Source organism: Triturus cristatus, chromosome 10 (genome assembly GCF_964204655.1).
Source record: "Triturus cristatus chromosome 10, aTriCri1.1, whole genome shotgun sequence".
Classification (NCBI taxonomy): Eukaryota; Metazoa; Chordata; class Amphibia; order Caudata; family Salamandridae; genus Triturus; species Triturus cristatus.
Window position 1 is genome coordinate 410,748,178 of NC_140593.1, and position 21,363 is coordinate 410,769,540.

At 40.6% G+C, this 21,363-nt stretch overlaps 1 protein-coding gene across 1 annotated transcript in view; it reads left to right on the top strand.

The window, feature by feature from the left end:
• The window catches only part of MYO3A (myosin IIIA), a 1,336,625-nt gene that overhangs the window by 556,839 nt on the left and 758,423 nt on the right, over positions 1-21,363 (top strand). Inside the window, exons 15-16 of the mRNA XM_085630108.1 lie at positions 15,729-15,827; positions 15,923-16,037. Coding sequence (XP_085486234.1) covers positions 15,729-15,827; positions 15,923-16,037 — 214 coding nt within the window. The remainder of the gene's footprint in view (positions 1-15,728; positions 15,828-15,922; positions 16,038-21,363) is intronic.

Consider the following 21,363-nt stretch of genomic DNA (forward strand, 5'->3'; position numbering starts at 1 on the left):
CAAGGGAGCAGACATTGGAATCGGAAGGGAAAACTCATCGGCTGAAAACGACGATGACTTTAAAGGAGCAGATGCGGCAGTCAACACTACCTGAGTCCTTTGTATCGAAGATAGCCACGATATCTCAGAAGCATCCGGACCCTCGGCAATCTGGGGTATCGAGCGGACACCCTACGGCTTCACAGAGTGGCGCAGGAGTCCCGCAGCCTCCAGCTGCCTTGAACGCCGAAGAAACAACAGACCGCGAGGACGCAAGCCCGGCAGTCCCGGTTGCTGGGCAACCGCTGGGAGTGGAAGGAAGTACCACGCATCAAGCGTTGCAGGGAGTCAGAGCCAAGAAGCCGAATGAGGAGGAGAACCAAAAGGACGTTGCAGATTCCAGCGCGTTAGATCAGCTGGAAAGGCACAACAATGTTGAAATGCTAGACGCGCTGTTAACTGTGGAGGCAGGACTGAATAAAGGAACTCTGCAACACCCGGACCCGAGTTGGGGGAGCACTCAGAGCATTGAAGAGCACCAAGATCTTGACCGGGTCAGTGTAAAAAGCGGCAGAGAAGACAGAGGTATGAGGGGTGGTTCCCCTGAATTTTTTTCTGTTAATGAGGGCTCTGATACAACGGATATTAGCGACCTCGAAAGTGAGGAAGAACAAAGTTGCACAGAAAACTCTTCAGGCTCAGATAAAAGCCGGGGCTCCAGGGATCTAGTGACTCAGAAAAAAAAAAGCTGGAACTAGAAGAGATGGTCGAGGGTCTAGAGGCAATACGAACAAAAAGTTGTCATGGGACTACTCTGCTACATCAGAAACGTACCAGGAAAATGATCAGGGAGAAGGAGACAGTGCTGGGAGGCCAAAACCTCAAAATGTAACTCTCGAAATGTTATTTGGAACACTAAAGCAGATGCAGTCAGAGGCCAGAGCAGAAAGTAGAAGAGCAAAAAGAGATACAAAAAAACTGCAAGCCTCATTAAGAAGAGTAAATAGAAAGTATGAAGAGGTTGAGGTGAGAGTAACGCAAGTTGAGGAAAGAACAAGCAGAGTGGAAGATGAGGTAACAGACTGGCAGACTTTTAGAATGGAACAAGGAAAAGTAGTGGAAGACCTACAATGGAAACTAGAGGATTTTGAAAACCGCCAGAGGCGGAATAACGTAAGACTTTTGGGACTGGAGGAAGGGCGGGAGGGACAGGACCCGAGAGGATACGTGGTCAAGGTATTAAAAGAAGCCTTTCCAGAATCAAAATGGCACTGGGAGCTAGAAGTACAAAGAGCTCACAGATTTCCTCTGTTTGTAAAAAAAAGCCGGGGGGCTCAAGAGAACGCGCTCCCAAGGGCAATGTTGGTTTGTCTAGGGAACTTCTTAGCAAGGCAAGAAATAATTGATCAAGCTAGACCAGATTCTAGAAAGACAGCTGATGGAAATATATTTTTTGCCAGGCCAGACTTCTGCCACGTTACCGTGGAAAGAAGGTGGAAGTTAAGACAGATGATTGCACCCTTTCAAAAGCAGGGTGCAGAAGCTTATCTGTTGTTCCCGGCAAGACTGAAAGTCATTAGGAATGGGTACACTAAGATGTTTATGTCTGAGATAAAAGCGGGAGAGTATCTTGCTGAGATCACGGAGCTAGGTAAAGGGAGAGCTCCACCGAAAATGACAGCAAATAGCCCACTAAAAACCCCGTAACAGCCCCGTAATGGCCACAAGATATAGCTAGCAGGTGAGAAAGACAGGATAGGAGAGAGTAGCGACACTACAGACTACAGGTGCCACGCATAGGTCAGGACTGACCTATTTGCCTGTTGTTAGGGGGGGTGGGATCCAGAAGGGAGGGAGACAGAGGGAGGGGGAGGGGGTGGTGGTGGGGGGGGGGGGGTAGACACATACTTAGGAGGTGATTGTAAGTACAGTATATGTAAGGAAGATTGTCGATGCAGATTGTGCAGTAACGTAGCAATAAAAACTGTTGACAAGGAAATAATGAATATTGAAATATTGGCGGTACAGGTATATATAGAGTGTGGGGGGGGGAAAAATATGTATCACGATGACTTGTAGGATAGCCTCAATAAATATCTGTGGCCTGAACGAATTAAACAAGAGGCTCAAAACCGCCGCCCTGCTCAAATCGTTGAATCTCGATTTAGTGTGTCTTCAGGAAACACATATTGAAGGCAATAAAGCATATTTACTGGACCAGCTTGGCTTTAATGTATTAGCAAAAACTAGCCAAAACACCAAAACAAGAGGTGTGGTGATTCTCGGTAGGAGACAGGACACGCTGGTTAGGAGAAAGAAGGAGGATCAATGGGGCAGATGGGTTATGGCAGAACTAAGTTTTAGGGGAGAAATTATTACGGTGGTCTCGGTGTATGGGTCCACAGGAGATGATCCGGATATTTTTCAGTTTTTAGATATAGAGTTGGCACACTGGCCGGAGCCTATTATAGTATGTGGAGATCTGAATATACATGATGCAGACAGCAGTTTTTTAGACCCTGCCAGAAAATACACAGGGAGGAAAAAGAGGACTTATACAGCCCTGGCAGATATGGTAGCACATAACCTATTGGAAGACCCTTGGTTAAAATGCCACCCAAATTTAGATGGGAGTACCTTTTTTTCAGCTCCTCACCAGGTAATGGTGAGACTTGATTATTTTTTAATAACAAGAGGACTGCTGGATGGAGTTAGAATAGATAGGGAACCGAGGATCATTTCAGACCATAGCCCGTTAGTCTTATCTCTAAGAATTGGGCAAAGGAGAAATAAAGAGCTAAGGCAATGGACATTTGATAGAACACTGCTTCAGGATCAACGGTATCGGGAAAGAATGAACAATTGGATTAAGGATTATTGGGAGATAAACAGGGGTACATCATCGTCGGGGATAGTTTGGGATGCTTTTAAAGCAGGAATACGAGGAGAAACCCTGAGCTATGTAATTATGGGCCAAACAATGTTGAAGGCAAAAGCTGAACAAATTAATAAATCACTTGAGGAAGCAGAAGAAGCACTTAGGTTAGCCATACACACACAATCACCAATAGATCAAATCTTACTGAAAATAGTTGTTCTTAAGGCAGAAGCTATGGATGAGATGGGGAAAAAAACAGTAGAGAGGTATATAGCAAATAAAGAAAAGGTGTATGAACTCAGTGAAAGAGTTGGCCATATACTGGCTGTTCGAGCCAGACAAAGGGATGCTCTGGTCGATATTAAGGAGATTAGGAACTCTCAGGGAAGTAGGGTCAAGGAAGTGGAACAGATAAGAGAGGTTTTCAAACAATTCTATACGGAGCTCTACACAAAAGATGGTCCTGAGGGAGAGGAGGATGTAAGGACATATCTAAGTGAGATAGAACCCTCAGTGATATCGGAGGAGGATAGGAAGGGGCTAGAAGAGGTATTGCATTTGGATGAGCTGGATGAGGCCCTGAGGGAGTTACCATCTGGGAAGGCAGCTGGTCCGGATCAGATTCCGGTAGAATTTTACAAAACTTTCCAATCGTCTCTGGTAAGAGAATTGTTTAACGTTATGTTGTTAGCCCAGAAGGGTGAGTCTGTTCCAGAATCATGGGGCGGCGCAGACATCATCGTAATACCGAAGAAGGGTAAACCTGTAGATCTCCCGGGGTCTTACCGCCCCATCACTTTAATGAACGCAGATGTTAAGGTGTTCTCCAAAATTTTGGCGAAAAGACTGTCTAGGGTAGTCGAATCATTGGTAACCCCTTCTCAGCATGGATTTATCCCGGGTAAGGGAACAACTCAACATGTCAGGCAAGTAATTACGGCCTTTGATGCAGCAGGGACTCTAGGAGACCCTATGGCAGCTCTGTTCTTGGATGCTGAGAAAGCATTCGATAGGGTCTCCTGGAGGTACCTATGGGAAGTTTTGAGATGGTATGGTATAGGGGTAGGATTTATTATTATTATTATTATTATTATCTGCAGACCCTATATATAAATCCGACGGCTAAGATAAAGGTCAATAGAGGACAATCATCCGCAGTCAGGATCCAGAGAGGAACAAGGCAGGGATGCCCCTCTTCCCCTCTCCTCTTTGCTTTATACCTTGATCCCTACATACGTAAGTTAGAAAGTAATGCTCAGATTCCACCACTAGTTTTAAATGGTTGTAGATTAAAGACATTAGCATATGCTGACGATGTGGCTATTCTAACTGCGAAACCCTCAGAAGCTATCAGGGTAATTGAAGAAGAAGCTGCGCGGTTTGGCCAGTTCTCAGGATACAGCCTGAATAATGGTAAAACTCAGATAGTAAAAAATCAGTGGGCAATATGTAATGACGGCAGAGTGGTGGGAGCGGCAACTTATCTAGGGGTGCAAATTACAGCAGAAATAGATAAGATTGTAGAAAACAATATGACACCACTAATAGCTCTAGTCAAAAAGGATTTGGAAAAAATGAATAATCTACACCTCTCACTGGTAGGCTGTACAAACATCATTAAGATGTTGGTTTTACCTAAATTTTTATACTTTTTCAGGTCTATACCCCTGTTGTTTGAAGCCAGCTGGTTTAATGGTTTAGAGTCTATATGTAATAGGTTTATCTGGGCACACGGCAAAACTCGAAGGGCCTATAGGTTCATGACATTACCTAGGGAAAAAGGGGGATGGGGGGCACCTGATTTTCGACTGTATTATATGGCAACTGTTTTACAATATATACAAGGTTTAATAGGGGGGAATACTGATGATGCAAGAATGTATAACATGTCTACTGGGGTGTACGCTGTTGTGTTAGGGGCAAATCCTTACAACTGTTTTTTAAAATGTACAGATTTTAGTTATTTCAAGAGAACTAGGTTCAAAACTGTTAAGGCAGCAGTTACGGTATGGAACGCTTTTTCAAAGAGAGTGAAGATGGGGAGGTATAATAGATATGTGTCCTTAACTAATAACAGATCGCTCCCACCTGAAATATTTGGTGATCAGATAATGGCAGAATGGGCAGTGAGGGGGGTTACGCAAGTAGGAGATTTGTTCTCCCAGGATGGTTTCAAGCAATTCTCGGATTTGAGAACTACATATGGTTTAGACAATAGGTTTTTTTTTAAATATTTGCAGATTAGAAGCTTCTTTAAAAACAAAACGGGAGGGCCTGCAGGCTTTAATAAAATAGAAATAATGGAGAAAATTAAGCTGATGGGTGATTGCTCAATAAGGTCATTTTATGCAGCCCTGCTGAAAGAAACCCAGGATGATCTGGAGAAATTTGGCATGAAATGGGCAGATAAAATAGGAGTTGAATGTAACCTGTTTCTCGAATCTCTGAATTTAGGACGCACAATATTAAGTGCAGCCCCTCTGCAGTCTCAACACTATAAAACATTATATTTTCTATATTTTACTCCTGCAAGGATAGCAAAATGGGGTGGGAATACAGGAATTAACTGCCCTCGCTGTGATGCGTCAGAGGCAGATAGTATATATATTTGCTACATGCCCCCAGTTACAAACACTGATTAAGGAGATAGAGGGGTTTTTAGCAAGATCTCTTGGTATAGTGATTTCTTTAGTGCCATCTTGGATCATGTTAGGAGTGGCTGAAGGGGAGCAAGAGCAGTATGCAGAATTTTTGTTTGTGATAATGGCTGTCTATAGATTGACAATAGCTAGGGCTTGGTTAGACAAAAACCCACCAAAATTCCAAACGTGGTTAGCAAATATGTTGTACGCATATAATATGGAGCAAAATATCTATGCTCGGAAAGGGAGGAGAGGAAGAACTCTGGGAGAAGGATTTGGGAGCCAATAAGTAGCTGGAAGGAGAAGCAAAGTAAGGACGACTGAGCCTCCTTTATTCTTTGTATTTTCTCAATGTTTATTCAAGGTTTTCTTATTGTTCAAATAAGGTGATAAAAATAATAGAAATCAAGGAGAATATTGTAAACTGTTCAATGTAAGAGATACTGTACTTACTTTTGTTGAGAGAAAAATAAAAAATTTAAAAAAAAAAAAAAAAAAAAAAAAAAAGGGAGTGGGAAGTGTACGGGATAGACACCCTTGGAACACATCTGATGAGCAGAAAAGAAAGAAATGCAAATGCTGTGTGTGTTTGTTAGCTTGAAACCCAACTGCGGAAGGTGGAAGTGCATGGAACAGGTGCCCTTGTAATGCGTCTGATGAGTAGGAAACAAGGACATGCAAATGCTGTGTATGTTAGCTGGGAAGCCAAAAGTAAACAAAAAAGAGTGGCCAGAAGTTATTATAATTAAAATGAAGAACAATTAACAGGGGCAGTCCTCATGGGAGTTTACAAAACACCAAAAGGAGGGACTACGAACTGTATTCACCAATCAAAAGCCTGCATTTACAAAGGACAGTAAAAGGAACCAATGAAAAAGATGGGTGGTTCGTGAAGCCCATATTCTAGATACAGCATGTCTCAGAGACAGCACATGTGCTGCCTAGGCGTGACCTAAAAATAAACTTGCCTCAGACTGCGACCCCAACGGAGCTTAGCCCATACCCTGTGAAGCCATAATTTTTCACTCCTCATGTCCTTGCCTCCGACTGCTCCCTCAACTGTATCCATTCCAGTATAAGAAATAGAAACTGTGAAAGGACTAATGTCTGGAAGGGGAGGGGCATAAATATAGAGAAAGGACTTGAGTTCAGTTAGAGATTGAAAACGGCACTTGAAACTGTGAAAGGGCTAAGGCTTGGATGGAAAGGGGCAGAAAAATAGAGAAAGGACTTAACAACAGTAAAAATTACACAATAAAATAAATACAGAAAACGTGTGATTCCTGTAATAATACAGATCAATTTTTTTCAGATACATCACTACTCATACAGGAATAATGTATCCAACAGCATCTTCTGGCATGATACCACCACCAATGTTTTTAATCTCGAAAGGGTCTCCACCCATTGAATGGGGAGAATGGATAGATATTTTTGAAAATTACTTGGAAGCATTAGATGGTCAGGGTTTGTGGCCATCAAGAAAGAGAGGATTTTGTGAGCACATTAGGCAAAGAGTGGCAGCATGTCTTTAAATACTTACGTTTGGTGCAAATCAGGATGGGGTGAAATGCTGGATGTATACAAAGACGTAAAATTAAGGTTGGAAAAATGACTTGGCAAAGACACTAATGTAGTGATGAGTAGATTCAAGTTTTATACATAACCACAAAAAACAGGTGAATATGTGGGAGAATTTGTTTTAAGACTAAGAGAACTATCAATCAAATATCAGTTTGGCGGGATGACTAATGAATTGATAAGCAATCAACTGATCGTACAGTGCAAAGCAAATGCAGGGAGGGTTATGGACAGCCAAACATCCAGCACTGAAAGGCACTATTGAAATAGCTAAGGTTGTGTAAAACAATCATAGTTCGGTATGAAGGACATGGCAAAGAGGGACAATGGAACTGGTGATGTTATGTCTGTGGAAAAGAACAAAGCAACCGAGGTATTAGCAGCCACAAATCTCAGTCCCTCAAGTAAAACATCAACTCTTGACAAGTCAAATAACCGAACATGTTCTAGGTGTGGAAGGAACTTTCACAATGCTGATTCTAAAGGGTGCTTTGCAATAGGGAAGGACTGCAGGGAGTGTAGTCGCAGATGTCAGTTGCATGGATGTGCAAAGGAAATCCCAAACCTAAAGTTGCAGTAGTACAAGAGGAATGTAAAGGCAGTTGGAACGTGATGTATGAACAAGAAGATAGAACTATATGTATTGATGATTCAAATACATACTCAGAGAGACTTATCGGACTAAATGCAGACTTCTGAATCAAATGTACAGCTGTTCAACTCATCCTGAGTCTATCATCTTTATTCACAATAATCCCTAGGCACATGTTTATGAGCGAGTGGTCAAATGTAGGTCTGTTACCTAAGGATATAATGTCTTGGGGTACCAGGGTGAAAAAATTGATATTAGCGGGACACATGTTTACAAAAATTGAGTTCCTGGACAGATCTGTGGAAGGTAAAGTGTATGATTCTGGTCCTACAATTTTGGCAGCACCAATATGATCTCCATATAATCATCAGCCCGAGTGCTCCCAACCAGGTTATGGTAGTAGAAGGCATTTCAATAGAGAAAATCATTGAGGGGGCTGAATTGGCATTTGCAGATGGATTGAGTGAATGAATTAAAGGGATATGTACATAAAATAGTGCTAAAGACAGATGTGGTACCAGTACAACATGCATTAAGACGAGTACCATTGGTAGTAAGGGGGAGGTCACAAAGATGATTGATGACATGGTGGGTGAAGGAATTATTGAACCGATTGAGAGCGCTACGTGGGTTTCACCTGTTGTCATTACAACCAAGGCAGATGACAGCTTAACTTATGCAGTGTCAATCGTAACAGTGTAACCAAAAATGTTCCTCTGCCCCATACAAATGAATTGATGTTGTTACTTAAAGATGGATGTTTTTTCAGGAAACTTGATCTGAAAAGCACATACCATCAGATCAAGTTATACAAAGAGTCAAAAACTCACAGCCTTTATAACTATGGAAGGCATCTTTCAGTTTAATAGGACGCCTTTTGGGCTTCCATCCTTGCCTTTGCAGGCATTCACAAGGATCCAGAGGATATCAGAGTTCTTGAATATTAATGAGGCAGGACGTCTGCAAATCTTTGCCAATTATCTCTTCCCTCTGCTAGATGAATAATCAAGACATACCCCCAAAAATCTGCTAGGCCGCACCACATAAGCTGTGCTACACAGCGTTTCAATGTGACTCAGCCAATAGGACAAATTGCACAGGGAGCAAAGAAAATGTGTCATAGATTGGATTTAGTGCTTTAACACTATGCCTAAAAAATTCTTCAAAAAAGTCAATTAATAATTCACAGGGTTAACATTTGGCAGGCTACGGGAGGGATGTCACAGCCTTTAATGGTAAATCTTATGATGATTACCTCTGGCCATATCTGACAGTAGAGCATGAAGTAACTAGTAGCCGGATGTACTAAACTCATGTGCTCTTAAAGCATGCTCGTCCAAAGTCACAGGTGTTCCAATCACAAAAGAATGATTTCCCATGTGCAAAAGTCTTTCTAACTCTCCAAGTAACTTTTGTAAACCGTTACGGATCGCAAATAAAAATGTGTACCCAATCCTGTTTGTGATTTGGAAAACAGTGTGTCAGTTATTTGTGACTGCAATTGCTGATACACATCATTGAGTACACACCAACGTCAATTTTATATGGTAACCGACCACTAAGTAGCAAACCTTTTCCTTTGTAAATCTCTGTGGAACCAGAGATATAGATTTTTAAAGTGTTAAATAAAAATAATGTAAAAAGGCGCCAACCGCGGGCTTCTTGTCACGCTAGACTTGGACAAGGTTAAGGTTTAAGGCAGACCACGATGGAGCACTGGTCGGATACACTTGTTGGCCTGGTCCCGTCAGAAAGTTACATTTACACTTAGAAAATTTCATGAAGGTAGAGTCCACAGCAAGGAAGGCTGCAGGCTGGTTCCAGAGACGGGCTCTCTGATGACTGATTGATGAAGGGCGGGGACTCAGTGAAGCCATAGACGAAGTGGGAAAAGCTCCAAATAGAAAAGTCTGCAGTTCAGTCTCAGGAACTCATCGGCGTTGATCAAATGCTGCTCAGCATATGGCCTGGTGAAGCTTTCTACCTTTGGAATGAGAGGCTGATTTAGAGTTTGTCAGAGAGGGTACTCCGTTAGACCGGCAACAAAGTACCCTCTCCTGCAAAGCGAAGATCCACCTGCCTCACTTAGAGTCAGACAAAACTTCAGTATGGAAATGGCAGAGACGACTTAGTCTCAGCCGCTGACATAAACCTCCGAAGATCCAACGAATGGATAAAGGGCTGTAAGATGTTTGGCAATGTGTTTGCCCACCTTGTTTACAGTGGGCAAACACATGGTCAGTTTTCACTATCCGGCACAGTCTGGCAGTAATGGGCAGTGAAAACAGCAAAATGACCCCCACCATGGGAGAAATCTTCCATGGTGAGAGGTGGTCATTGTTTTATTACTTTAAAAAATCCTACTTTAGTATTTTCTTTTTGAAAGTAGAAAAAAATATTGAAAGTTTGAAGTACGGCTCAGTCATATTGACATAGCCATACATCAAACATTTAATGTATCTACAGGAAACGCTATGACCGTGGTTCTAGTAAAGTGAGTGTTGTCTGCTGGGCTGGCAAACATCTCTAAATTTGGCAGGTGGAGTACCCGGACCATGACAGGAGTAAAGTACTCTGCCATGGTGACGATACCCAATCCATCCACCAAAGTGGGAGCTGCTTCTCAGTCAGGCCCACCAGTAATTCACCCTTGGTGAATCAGCTGGCAGAATGGTCCTGGTCCCACAATGATTCTCCAAGCAGAAAGTTAGCAAAAGTTTAGAAATTCCAGATTTCTAGGTTTAGGCAGGAGAAGCTAACTCTGTCCCCAGCCAAGGGTTCAAGGGCCTCAGGAACAGCACTTTCAGATCAGGACTCACTCCAACAGACGCCAGCAGCAGGGTCCAGGGCAGGTCAAGTTGAAACTGGTCAGCTGGGCTCTATCAGGAAAGTGGACTCCTTGCAGCTTTTATGTCAATCTAGCTTAACAGGAGTTCAGCAAACTGACCTCCAGAGTCCACTTCTTTGATCTAGGTACAAGTGGGATTATGTCCAGCTCTTAGCGTAGTCCTCACAGATCTCAACAGGTGGTGAGGTCTTTTTTTTGTCATCCACAGGTCCTGTAGAAGGAACCCAGGGTGCAACATATATCCCCGGCACCATCTTCTGAATGAGTGCTAGACCCTGGCCCCTCCCTAACCAGTAGGGAAGAACTTCCCTACCCACTTCTGCAGCATTGCCTGGCAGCAAACAATCCCGCACTGCAGTTCTCTACCTAAAACCAAGATGGTAGAACCATTCTTCCCTTGTGAAGAGATCCTATGCCAACCCTAGAAATGCAGGCAGGGAAATGGGCAACGTTTTTCTCTGTGGTCACTCAAAATCAGTTCTTGGAGCAGCTCCCTCTCTCACTGGTAATAGTGTCTGACTTGTTTGGGGAACAAAGGGAAGATGTAGGCCCAGGTCTAACAAATGCCTATAACAATCTAGGCCTCATTGTAGATAATTAATTTCCTCTGTGCTGCACAGATAGCCATCCAGTTGGAGGAAAAAAACACCTGCCCACACCCAAGGCATTTGTTTCAGTTTTGAGAGCAGGTTCACCTTCATCAATCTCCTTATTCGTCTCCTGGATGACAGTTGAAGCTACAGGCAGGCAAAAGGTGACTTTTTAAAAATACCTTTCATAAAGAATTTAGTACAAATCCGACTCGGCCAATGAATTGTAGATGTAATAAAAAAAAAATTTAAAGTCAAAGAATTAACTTTTCCTCTGGTTCCTAAGTGCAGATAACATTATTTCATTTTAATATTAATTTCCGAGCGTTTGCAATGGAACAGCCAACCCTGCTACAGTGAAAATAGCTTTTTGCGTCTAGTCACTGTAAGGACATGTTTTACAATAAACTTTTACATGTCCTACTTTTAAATACCAGACACCTGCCTTAATGATCATCAAGGCTTACTTAGGGGCGACTTACTGATATCTAAAAGTAGGGGTTAGGCCTGTTAAAAGGGGTTAGTTTAATAAGTTGAATTTGCAGGTTAAACCTGTACAGTCAGATAACTTGTGACAGGCCAGCAGTCATGTTTGTATTGTCACTTAAGTCGTATTACAATATGTGCAGCAGTCCAACAATGACATTTAACTTACAGGCCATTTTGTACCATATAGTAGGGACTTAGTTCAATATGCCAATTAGGAGTATAGCCAATTATTTTAACATGTTTAGGGGTCAGATCATATGTACTGGGTCCCGGTTAGTAGAGTCCCAGTACAGAGAGTGAAAAAAACAGCAGCATCAGTCCAAAACACTGGAAGTCATCATGCAAACAGAGGCAGTTTCTTACAATGCCCTTCTCCGCTGTATAGCCACCTGCAGCATGGGACAAAAAAATGGACCTGGCTGCTTCCTATGCTGCCGAAAAATCCAGTATAGACTGGAGCAACACATGAACCATGGAACCCGGAGAAGTTGTGCTTTGCCAGAGTTTCTGGTTTGTGTGTGGTCAGTGATGCCCCTATATTGGCTTAATTCACCAGAATCCAAAAGCAACCAAGCAGTCTGAGGGGATAGCTAAGGCAATAGATATTGCAAAGGGTCAAAACTGAGGAGAAACAAAAATTAGCTAAATTAATTGGAAGGGCTAAATTAAAAGAAGCAACATTGATATAATACATTTTGCATTGCTTAATGATCAAATTTGTATCAAATCTGTGTACAGGTCTTTGTGAAAATTAAATAACTAACAGATGCTGATTTATGGAACGCTACATCTGAAATGAAAATAACATTTCCCTAGAGTGTAGAAGTTATGATCACGACTTACAGCTCCAAATTCCTACCATTGGAGACCTGGCCGTCCCCAAGCCAAAGCATCACTCGTGCATTGCCATCTCACTCATCAACCTGGTTAAATGGGATGTTGAGGATTGACTTAAAAGGTGATAGGGGGTTCCGGTTTCATGGTAATTATTTTTTTAACATTTCAGCCTGTATTTATGCCATTTGTTTGGGCCATTTAATCTGTATTTATCCATAGTTTTTTATTGTTTTGTTTATAAATGAAGTTGTAAAATTGTATATTTCCATATTTATTTAACTGATAGAGACACCCTCATTCTTTGATGTCTGTCGTGATTTAGCTATTTAAGCTGCCAAATATTAAGTAACAATACATCCACTAAATATTAGCATTATACCACAAATTTATGTTGACTTATGCCATTATTTAAAGAAATGTCATCCTATTTTTTTTTATTTACCAAGCTGTCCATCTGCTCAGCTGTTGAGCTAGAATTCATTTAAAAAGCAGCACAGAGAGACACTTAAAAGAAGCACGATTGGCTGTGTTTATCCACTTAAAAAAATTAATGCAGACAGAAAACACATTGTTTTCTGTCTGTATTTATCTGTAAAGATCCGTAAAAATGGAACAGGGAGCCTTAAATGTGATGAATGTAGTATGGGAGTGGCCTATAGCTAACCAAGGTATTCCGTCTCACATGATGCTAGAGAAAAGACTAGGTGCCTGATTCACAAAGGTAAAGTTAGACAAAAGTCGAACTTTGTGACTTTCAGTATTCGCAAAGGGCGGTTACTACTCGTAAATGCCCTTTGTGAATACTGAAAGTCGGAAAGCTTGACTTTTGGTATTCAGAAAGGGCATTTATGAGTAGTAAACGCCCTTTGTGAATACCGAAAGTCGTAAAGTTAGACCTTTGTCTAAATGTACCTTTGTGAATCGGGGCTTAGGCTTGTTGTTGCATTTGGAGTGGGACAGGAGATTCATCTAGCGTATCAACAGAGATGCAGCTGTGGGTAAATGAGTTCTGCATTGCTGGGATAGGCACCCTTGGTCTTGGACAAGCATTTCAGAAAAAAAGCCAAATGAGGAAGGCTGGTGGCCAGCAGTGACTTGGTGATAGGTGGGTCATCCTACACATGGGCAACACTTTTCTTGTCCTCTTTAAAGTGATGTACCGCTGTGATGCCATTCTTCAGAAATAGAGGGTCCTCTGCTGGAATTCAATATTTGCCTCCACTCGTGGATAGAGCCTACTCCTATGGCTGTTGTGACACAGGTTTTGTGAATGAAAGAGAGACTTGTTGGTCTGCAAACTTGTAATAGGATGTGTAAATATGGTATGGTATGACTTCTGTAAGTAACCCACAGCAGTGCCATAAGCAATTTCCAATCATAACTCGAGTTCTAGACTTCATGATGCTTACAACAGACCCATTAACTGTAGACAATAACATGTCTTACCTGCCAGTGTCACTAGCTCTGTGTTTGTGGGTGGACCCCATGATGTAAGCTGCTTTCTAACAACAAGATTTATGTATTTGGTATTGCATATCTGAGATTAATATGAGGACATGGGCCATAGATGCTATCTCTGAGCCCTGCCCAACAAACTTCATCTTACACAAATGTATTAGATATTACCAGTTTACAATGAGGTGAATTAGGTTACGCAGTGGTATGGATATTCTGGTGTGTGAGACTTACCTGATTGCTGGATAACAGAAGGCTGCTGTCCTGGTTGCAGTGGGACCCTTAATACAATGTGGTAGTTAGGTTGTAATGTTGTGACCAGGGGATGTTAAGTGACTGCAGCTGTCAACAAAGACACTTTGGAACATATGAATTGTGCATTTTACATATAGGTGATGTGAAGCAACTTCTAGATGGTGCAAGGCCATGTGTATGTAATCTGTGTTGTTCTTCCTGACTGATAACGGCACAATCAGGCATTTTCCTTTATTTTAATTTCTGGGTTTAGTACGTATGTTTGTTGACACAACAATGTGATAACCTACAACACTTACATAAACATTAGAAGAATTCACAGCTACAACGTTGATCAGTAACATTCATCAGTCATTCTCAGGCCGTTACCTTATTTTGGAAAATGCTTGATTTTAGTGCCCTCACCTTGAGTGATGGGTAAATCCAGTGAAGCTGGTCACAATACTTACTGACTGCATCTGAATTAAAAGATCCACTGAAATCCTCTGGATCCAAGGTTTGTCACCCATGTAGAATTGAAGAACTATAAGAGGAATTGGCTTGAGTATTCCTGATATTTCTGACAGGACCCTCAGTGATCCCCCTCATAATCTAAGTCATTTCCACCCCATGAAGTTACCAATGCCATTGATATACAGTTGGGAGGGGGTAATACTGGACCATATTGTGCCTGACACAGAATGTACCTTTTAAGCTGCAGTATACCTTTTATTTGCCTTACACTGGAAATCAATTTTGGAAGTTACAGATTCTGGACATTTAGCAAAACAAATTACTTCAGTATATTGGTAGGGACTGGTGGCACTAGTGGTGGACAGAACAAGCGCATGTGTAGTCTGAGGAAAAAGCAGACTTGAAACCTTTGATTACATTGATAACAAAGGCATGAGGTAGTACATTGTTAAGGAATATTGAGGTGTTAATGTAGTTGACAGTGTATTAAACTGTGTTACAGTGCTCTTTGGTTCTTCATGTGAAAGGACACTTACCAGGCTCTGTCATCCATGCAATGTCAGTGGCCAGTCTCCATGGAGCCATGGAGAGGGACGGAATTGGGGATAGTGGCAGATGGCTGAGAAGTAGGCAAGTCAAGTCCTGCAATTGTGGCAGAGACAGACTAGATGTGGTTGTATGCTACATGATTTTTTGTGGACTTTTAGATGGAGTGACATTGTTAGGTACACACAGACGGAAGTAGGTGGTTGAAAGAAATAGTAGTTATGGTGGACACATATCATGGCACTTATTTTTTGATAGTGGTTTGGGCGTCCAGTGCTGTGACATACATCAGAGTGTGTGGTGGATGAGGTGTTGTGACACTCCAGGTTGTGCCACTGGCGCACAAAGGGCGGTTGCTGGGCCTTGCAATAATGTATGTATGGGTTCTGGGAGAAGTAAAAGAGATACTTGAGTGCATTTGTTGAAATAGGAAGGCTAGGCATTTGTGAGGTTGCACTGTGTTTTTGGTAAATTATTTAAGCTTTTTCCCAATGACACGTACTTCAATCCCAAAAGCATTTATCCTTTCCTTGAGATCCTGCTACACTATAAAAATCTTATATCATCATTCTTTTATTTACAGAGGAGAGAGGAATTTTCACATTTTTTATTACATGTATGTTGGTTTGACAGAGAAGAAGAAATTGGCACATTACAAACTGTCAGAGAGCAAACCTCCCAGGTAATATAATATGTTGGATATATAAGCCCTAATGTTGATTTTATTTAAACTTATTATATCATTTGAGCTTTAATGACATTATCTACAATTTTTAGGTACCTGCAAAATGAGAACATAAGAATGGTGCAAGATTTTATGAACAATAGTTTCTACAAATCTCAATTTGAACTAATTGAACAATGTTTCAAAGTAATAGGCTTTACGATGGAGGTAAGTGACTATTGTTGTGCATGACTGTCAGAAAAAATTGTTTAACTTTAAATTATTCCAAAATACCAATTAATGCTGCCATGTGCTTGATATATTCCTATTATACCAATCTGTCTCTCACGACATTTCTAAAGTATTCGGTTAATTGTTTGCTGCATTTATAGCAACACTTAAAGTATTGACTGACTATCAATGTAATTTCCTGCAAAAAAACAGACTTCTGAAGGAGGCAAGCAAATTCATATTTCTGCCTCCTAAACTGAAGGTGAAAAGAGGGGCCCAATGCTCTAACTGCAGATAAAAATGAAAAAGAAATAATGGAGACGTTTCCAGAAAGACATCAACGCAAGCATAGATTTAAAAAATCTAAGAACAACCGAGTGGAGTTGGGAAGATGATGGTTCCCCTTTTGAAAAAACAGAATAGGAAAATTAGCTTCAGCTTCCTCACTCTAAAACACACCCACAAAGAAAATAAAAGATGAAATCACAACAATGATTTTGAAAATACTACTATTCAAACTATCATATACAAAATTATTTTATTTAGGTCATAGTCTCTAAAACGACATGCATATATAAAAGTTAAAACTTACTCTACCTTAAACCATAATTCAAATTTCATGATTGGTCCTTAGAAATTACATGACCTGCTTAAAGGAATCAAAAAAATCATTTGCCACTATACTTTTTAGTCCAGATTTTATTAAAACGGACTTTAGAAATGTCCATATTTATATTAAAAGTAAACAATCAAATAAAATGTCTTAAATCACATTTTGTATTTTTACCACAGATACATTTCCTCTGATTTTTATGAATTGCTTTCACCAATTCTGGAAATCAATAACACAGATATAAAACAATCATAATGTTTATGACTTCCATTCTAAGCCTGGGGTTAGGTAATTCGTTATGAGGGTATACCCCTTCAACTTGCCATGATTCCATAATATGCACTGCTGATGGTTTACATTTTAAATACCGAAGATCAATGTCCCTGGAAAAATTGTTTTTAACTTGACTTAACTTGGGTTTAAGCAGCTTAACATTAGGTTAAGGAGTGCCAGTTTTACTAAGCTTATCTGATTAAAGATAGGTATCATATGAAGCAATTAATGTGTTGACATGAGCGTCCAAAGATGGCCACAAATAATATTGTTTTAAATTTTACATGTGGGAGTGTTTCTGAGTTGTCCCTCATGAGCAAACTTGATTAATAGATGCCTCAAAGACATGGATGGAATAAGAACATTATGTTGAAACAATTAGCCATTCACTATAGATCACTTGCAACCTGTGTGAAAGTTTTAAACTAGTTTACAAAGTCCTTTCTTTCAACCATCTATTACAACTTTCATCACCAATTATAATAAAGCATCAGCTTCTCAAGCGTGCAATCAGTCTGGTGAGGATATTACACACCTACTTTCACCAATATCATCAATCATAGCCACTACACACTCCGGGGCATATTTACAAGCCGCTTGAGTCACCGTAGAGTCACTTTTTTTGACACTCCGATGGTGCAGTGTGCTCGCCCATATTTACAAGGCATTGCAAAGTCACTCTGTGTGACTTTTTATGGCCTTGTAAATATGGCCCCTTACACACAATGCTCTGCATGAAAGGGGTGTTCCGTGGGTGTTGCTGTGGGTGTTCTCATGCAACACCCATAGATTCCGACACATTGCCAGGCTTACACGGTTTTGTAAACCTGGAATGCTTCAGATTCTAATGCTACCCCATGGGAGGTGTAAAAGGGGAGCAATGAGGAGAAATACCTTTATTTCTCCTCGTTTATTTCCTCTTTCTATGAGTGCTGCATTATGCAGCACACATAGAAGGTGGAAAACAACGTCAATGATTGTTTTTGTGCAGTAAGGTGTCCTTTCCTGCACAAAAACAATTGTTCCTGCAATGCAGGCACGCATGCACCATGGTGCAAGGATGCCTGCGTTGGTGCTAGGCAACCTATTGTGCACCAGCGCAAAGGAAAGCACAGGAATGTGTCATATTGTTGTAAATACAACTCATCCCTGCACTTTCCTAAAGACGCAGCTTGGTGCAGCAAGATGGCTTGCAGCTCCCAGCTGCTTCGTTATCTTGCAAATATGCCCCTCAGCATCATCTTGTAAATCATCTTGAGTATCCAATCAAGAGGCATTCTAGACCAGCATCTCCCACATTTTGTCTAGGCCTGGGAAATTTTTTAACTATGCCGGAGTAATCGGATCTAACTTCAGTAATTATACCAGATTGAGTAATTTGGACCAACAATCCTACCGCAGGAGCACAGGAACAATGAACTATGAACTATGCTGGCTACTGCTCTAACAGCCTCATGCATCAAGCCAAAATCCAGTCGGTAAAATACCGATTCGCTAATAGCTCCCGGTATTGAGTTAAAAATACCCAATCCCAATGCATCAACCCAAAAGCAAAAATCGCTATTTAAGGAATCCTTAAATAGCGATTCCTTAAATAGCGATAGCATTTAAGGAATCCCAAATTGAGATTCCTTAAATGCAATGCATCAAAGTTAAAAAATTAGCGATTTCGCTAATAGGGGGAGCAAATTACCATGAAGATGAACTGCATGGTAATTTGCTAAAAGTTTGAAAAATGCACTTTTGTGCATTTTTCAAAGTTTCATGTTGCGCACACACATGCCCTTAGAGCATGTGTGTGTGCAACATATGTGCACATATCAATTTCAGGGGTGCAATAGGGTGTCATTTTGACACCCTTGCACCCTTGAAATTGCATGAGCAATTTGTGAGAACCTACTGGTACTCGCAATTTGCTCATGCAATCTCCAATTCATTCCTATGGGCCTGGAGGCCCATAGGAATGATTGGGACGGCATTCCTTAATTGCTACTCGCTATTTGCTAGTAGCAATTAAGGAAAGTTAAGGAATCGCTATTTGAATAGCGATTCCTACATGCATAGCCTTTTGCTATTCCTTATTAGCGATTCCTTATTTTTCGCTAATAAGGAATCGCAAATGGCATTGTTGATGCATGTGCCCCTTAGTGTTCTATAGCAGCAGTTAGTGCTATTTTCCTAATTTCAAAATGCTTCCTCTGGGACTTTTTGGATGAGAGGGTGCATCAGTAAATAGTGCGACATGCTGGATTACACTTCACTCAATTATGTATAATTCTGATGGATTTTGCTGTAATTGCACTATAGAGAATTATGCGAGTAATGCCCACCACTATTTTGTCCTCCAAGAAAACACTTAAAAGAAAAAATAACCTCCTGAAGCCTAGCCAGTAACTTAACCAACTTGTAAGAAGCCCTTTTCATTATTCCAAACAAATTTGTCTCCCTCCTTTAAGTGATTCCGCAGTGGTTGTACAGCAAATACATAACATTAAATAAAGCAAGAGTAGTACTTGCTGAGACCCAAAAAGAACCATATAGGGCCTTTGTCCTTGGGTGGGCTTGCATGTTGAATGGCTTGTATTAGGGAAAACTTTGAATTAATACCCTGTGATGTGAAGGTTTGCCCCAAATAATCGATCTCTTGGGTCAAAAAATTACACGTTTCTTGCCTCAAAGTAGTATCTCTAAATACACATAAAAACCTCTCCAAATTCAATTTATGCTCCCATATAGTTTCAGCAAACACTAGCACGTCATCTTGGAAAGCTTGTACCCCTTGGATGATTACTAATATGGTGTATATGAGCTTTTGAAAAACACTTGCTGCAGAGGCAAGTCCAAAAGGTAAGCACAATAATTTTAAGTACCAAAGGGTGTAATAAAGGTGGCTAACTCTAGAGATTCTGCAGCAAGTTGAATTTGGTAGTAAGCTGACCTGAGATCAAGAATTGAGAAAGGTTTAGCCTGTTCCAAATTGGCCAATAACTAGTGCACATTGGGTAATGGGTAACAGTCAAACAAGATATTCTTGGTCAAAGTGCAGAGATCCTAACAAACTAGTCTTTTTTTTCCTTACTGTTGCAACTTAACTGACCCATTCAGCTGAGTTGGTCTCCTGAATGATGACCTCACTACAAAGATTATCGAGAGGTTTCTTAAGGTTATCTCCTACACTTAAAAGTACTGTCCTTTCTTTGTACACAAAACGGTATTGCATTGCTCTTCTTTCTAATCAAATGTTCAAATTTACTGATGGTTCCGATTTTTCCAGACAAAATTTGTGGACATTTTTTATAATTTTATCAACATTGAGATTAACAATATTTTCAACAAATGAGAAATGTACATCAGCCTCAACTATTGGAGTGTCTGAACCAGGTGTCAGCATGAGTCTGGTTGCAGTTTTCCTTTCTATACATGTTTTAGATCTATCAAAATAGCCTAATTAATCAATGTCCTGTTCTCCATATGCTTTGGGATGAATATCAGGTATGTTAAATTAAATATTTTTAGCCTAATTGTTATATAATACAGGATCTGCAATAATAGTAATCGGTGCTCCAGAGTCTGCCATCATGACCAACTTCACATTTCCTATAATAATATCACACCAGGGGCCCTTTGCTTTAATCGTATTGTCAAAGTCCATATCAATGGTCAGAACAACTTTAGATGAGTCATGTATGCATTCAATTGGTTTGTGTTTTTCCGAAAACACTTGTGACTGACTTTGATACCTTTATTACAGCACTTACCCACTGTTGGACAACTAGAACTATTGCTAAGTTGTGCTTTAGAATGACACTGGTAACATGTGTTGAGGGTTTTTCTTTGACCACGTCTGAAACCCTTATACCTTTACTGAGAGCACACACAGATTCAGCATCTTGTAAAGTATTGATAAACTCATTCTTGAGTCATATGTTTGCTGGAAATTATAGACTGCTCAATGTCTTTTGGCAAGTGAATAACTTCGGATTGGTTTGGATTGCTTAAACTTATAAGACGCTCTGGTATTTATTTTTGAAGAACAACTATATACAAATTGGTCCCTAAAGTAGGTATCAAGTGAGTTGCCAAACTTACATGTAGATGCAACAATGGTTCTGTCGGATCAGAAATATTTTAAAACAGATCATACATCTCTTCAATCAATGCTCAGTAGATTCATTAATGAATGTAGACCTGACCACAGCAATCCTTTTAAAAAACGTTGCATTGTTTTAGAAAAATGGCAAGTCATTCCTTTTGTAAATAAGGTGCTACTTGTGAGACAGGTGCAAAAGGTGCTCATGCAGTGAGTTGCATAAAGCAAGAATGGAAATATGTAAAAATCCGAAAGTTAAAAAACATAGAATCTTCAAAGAACATGCCCACCTAACACCTGATAATAAACAGTCTCCGTTCTGAGGGCGTGTATTGCCCATTTGCTGG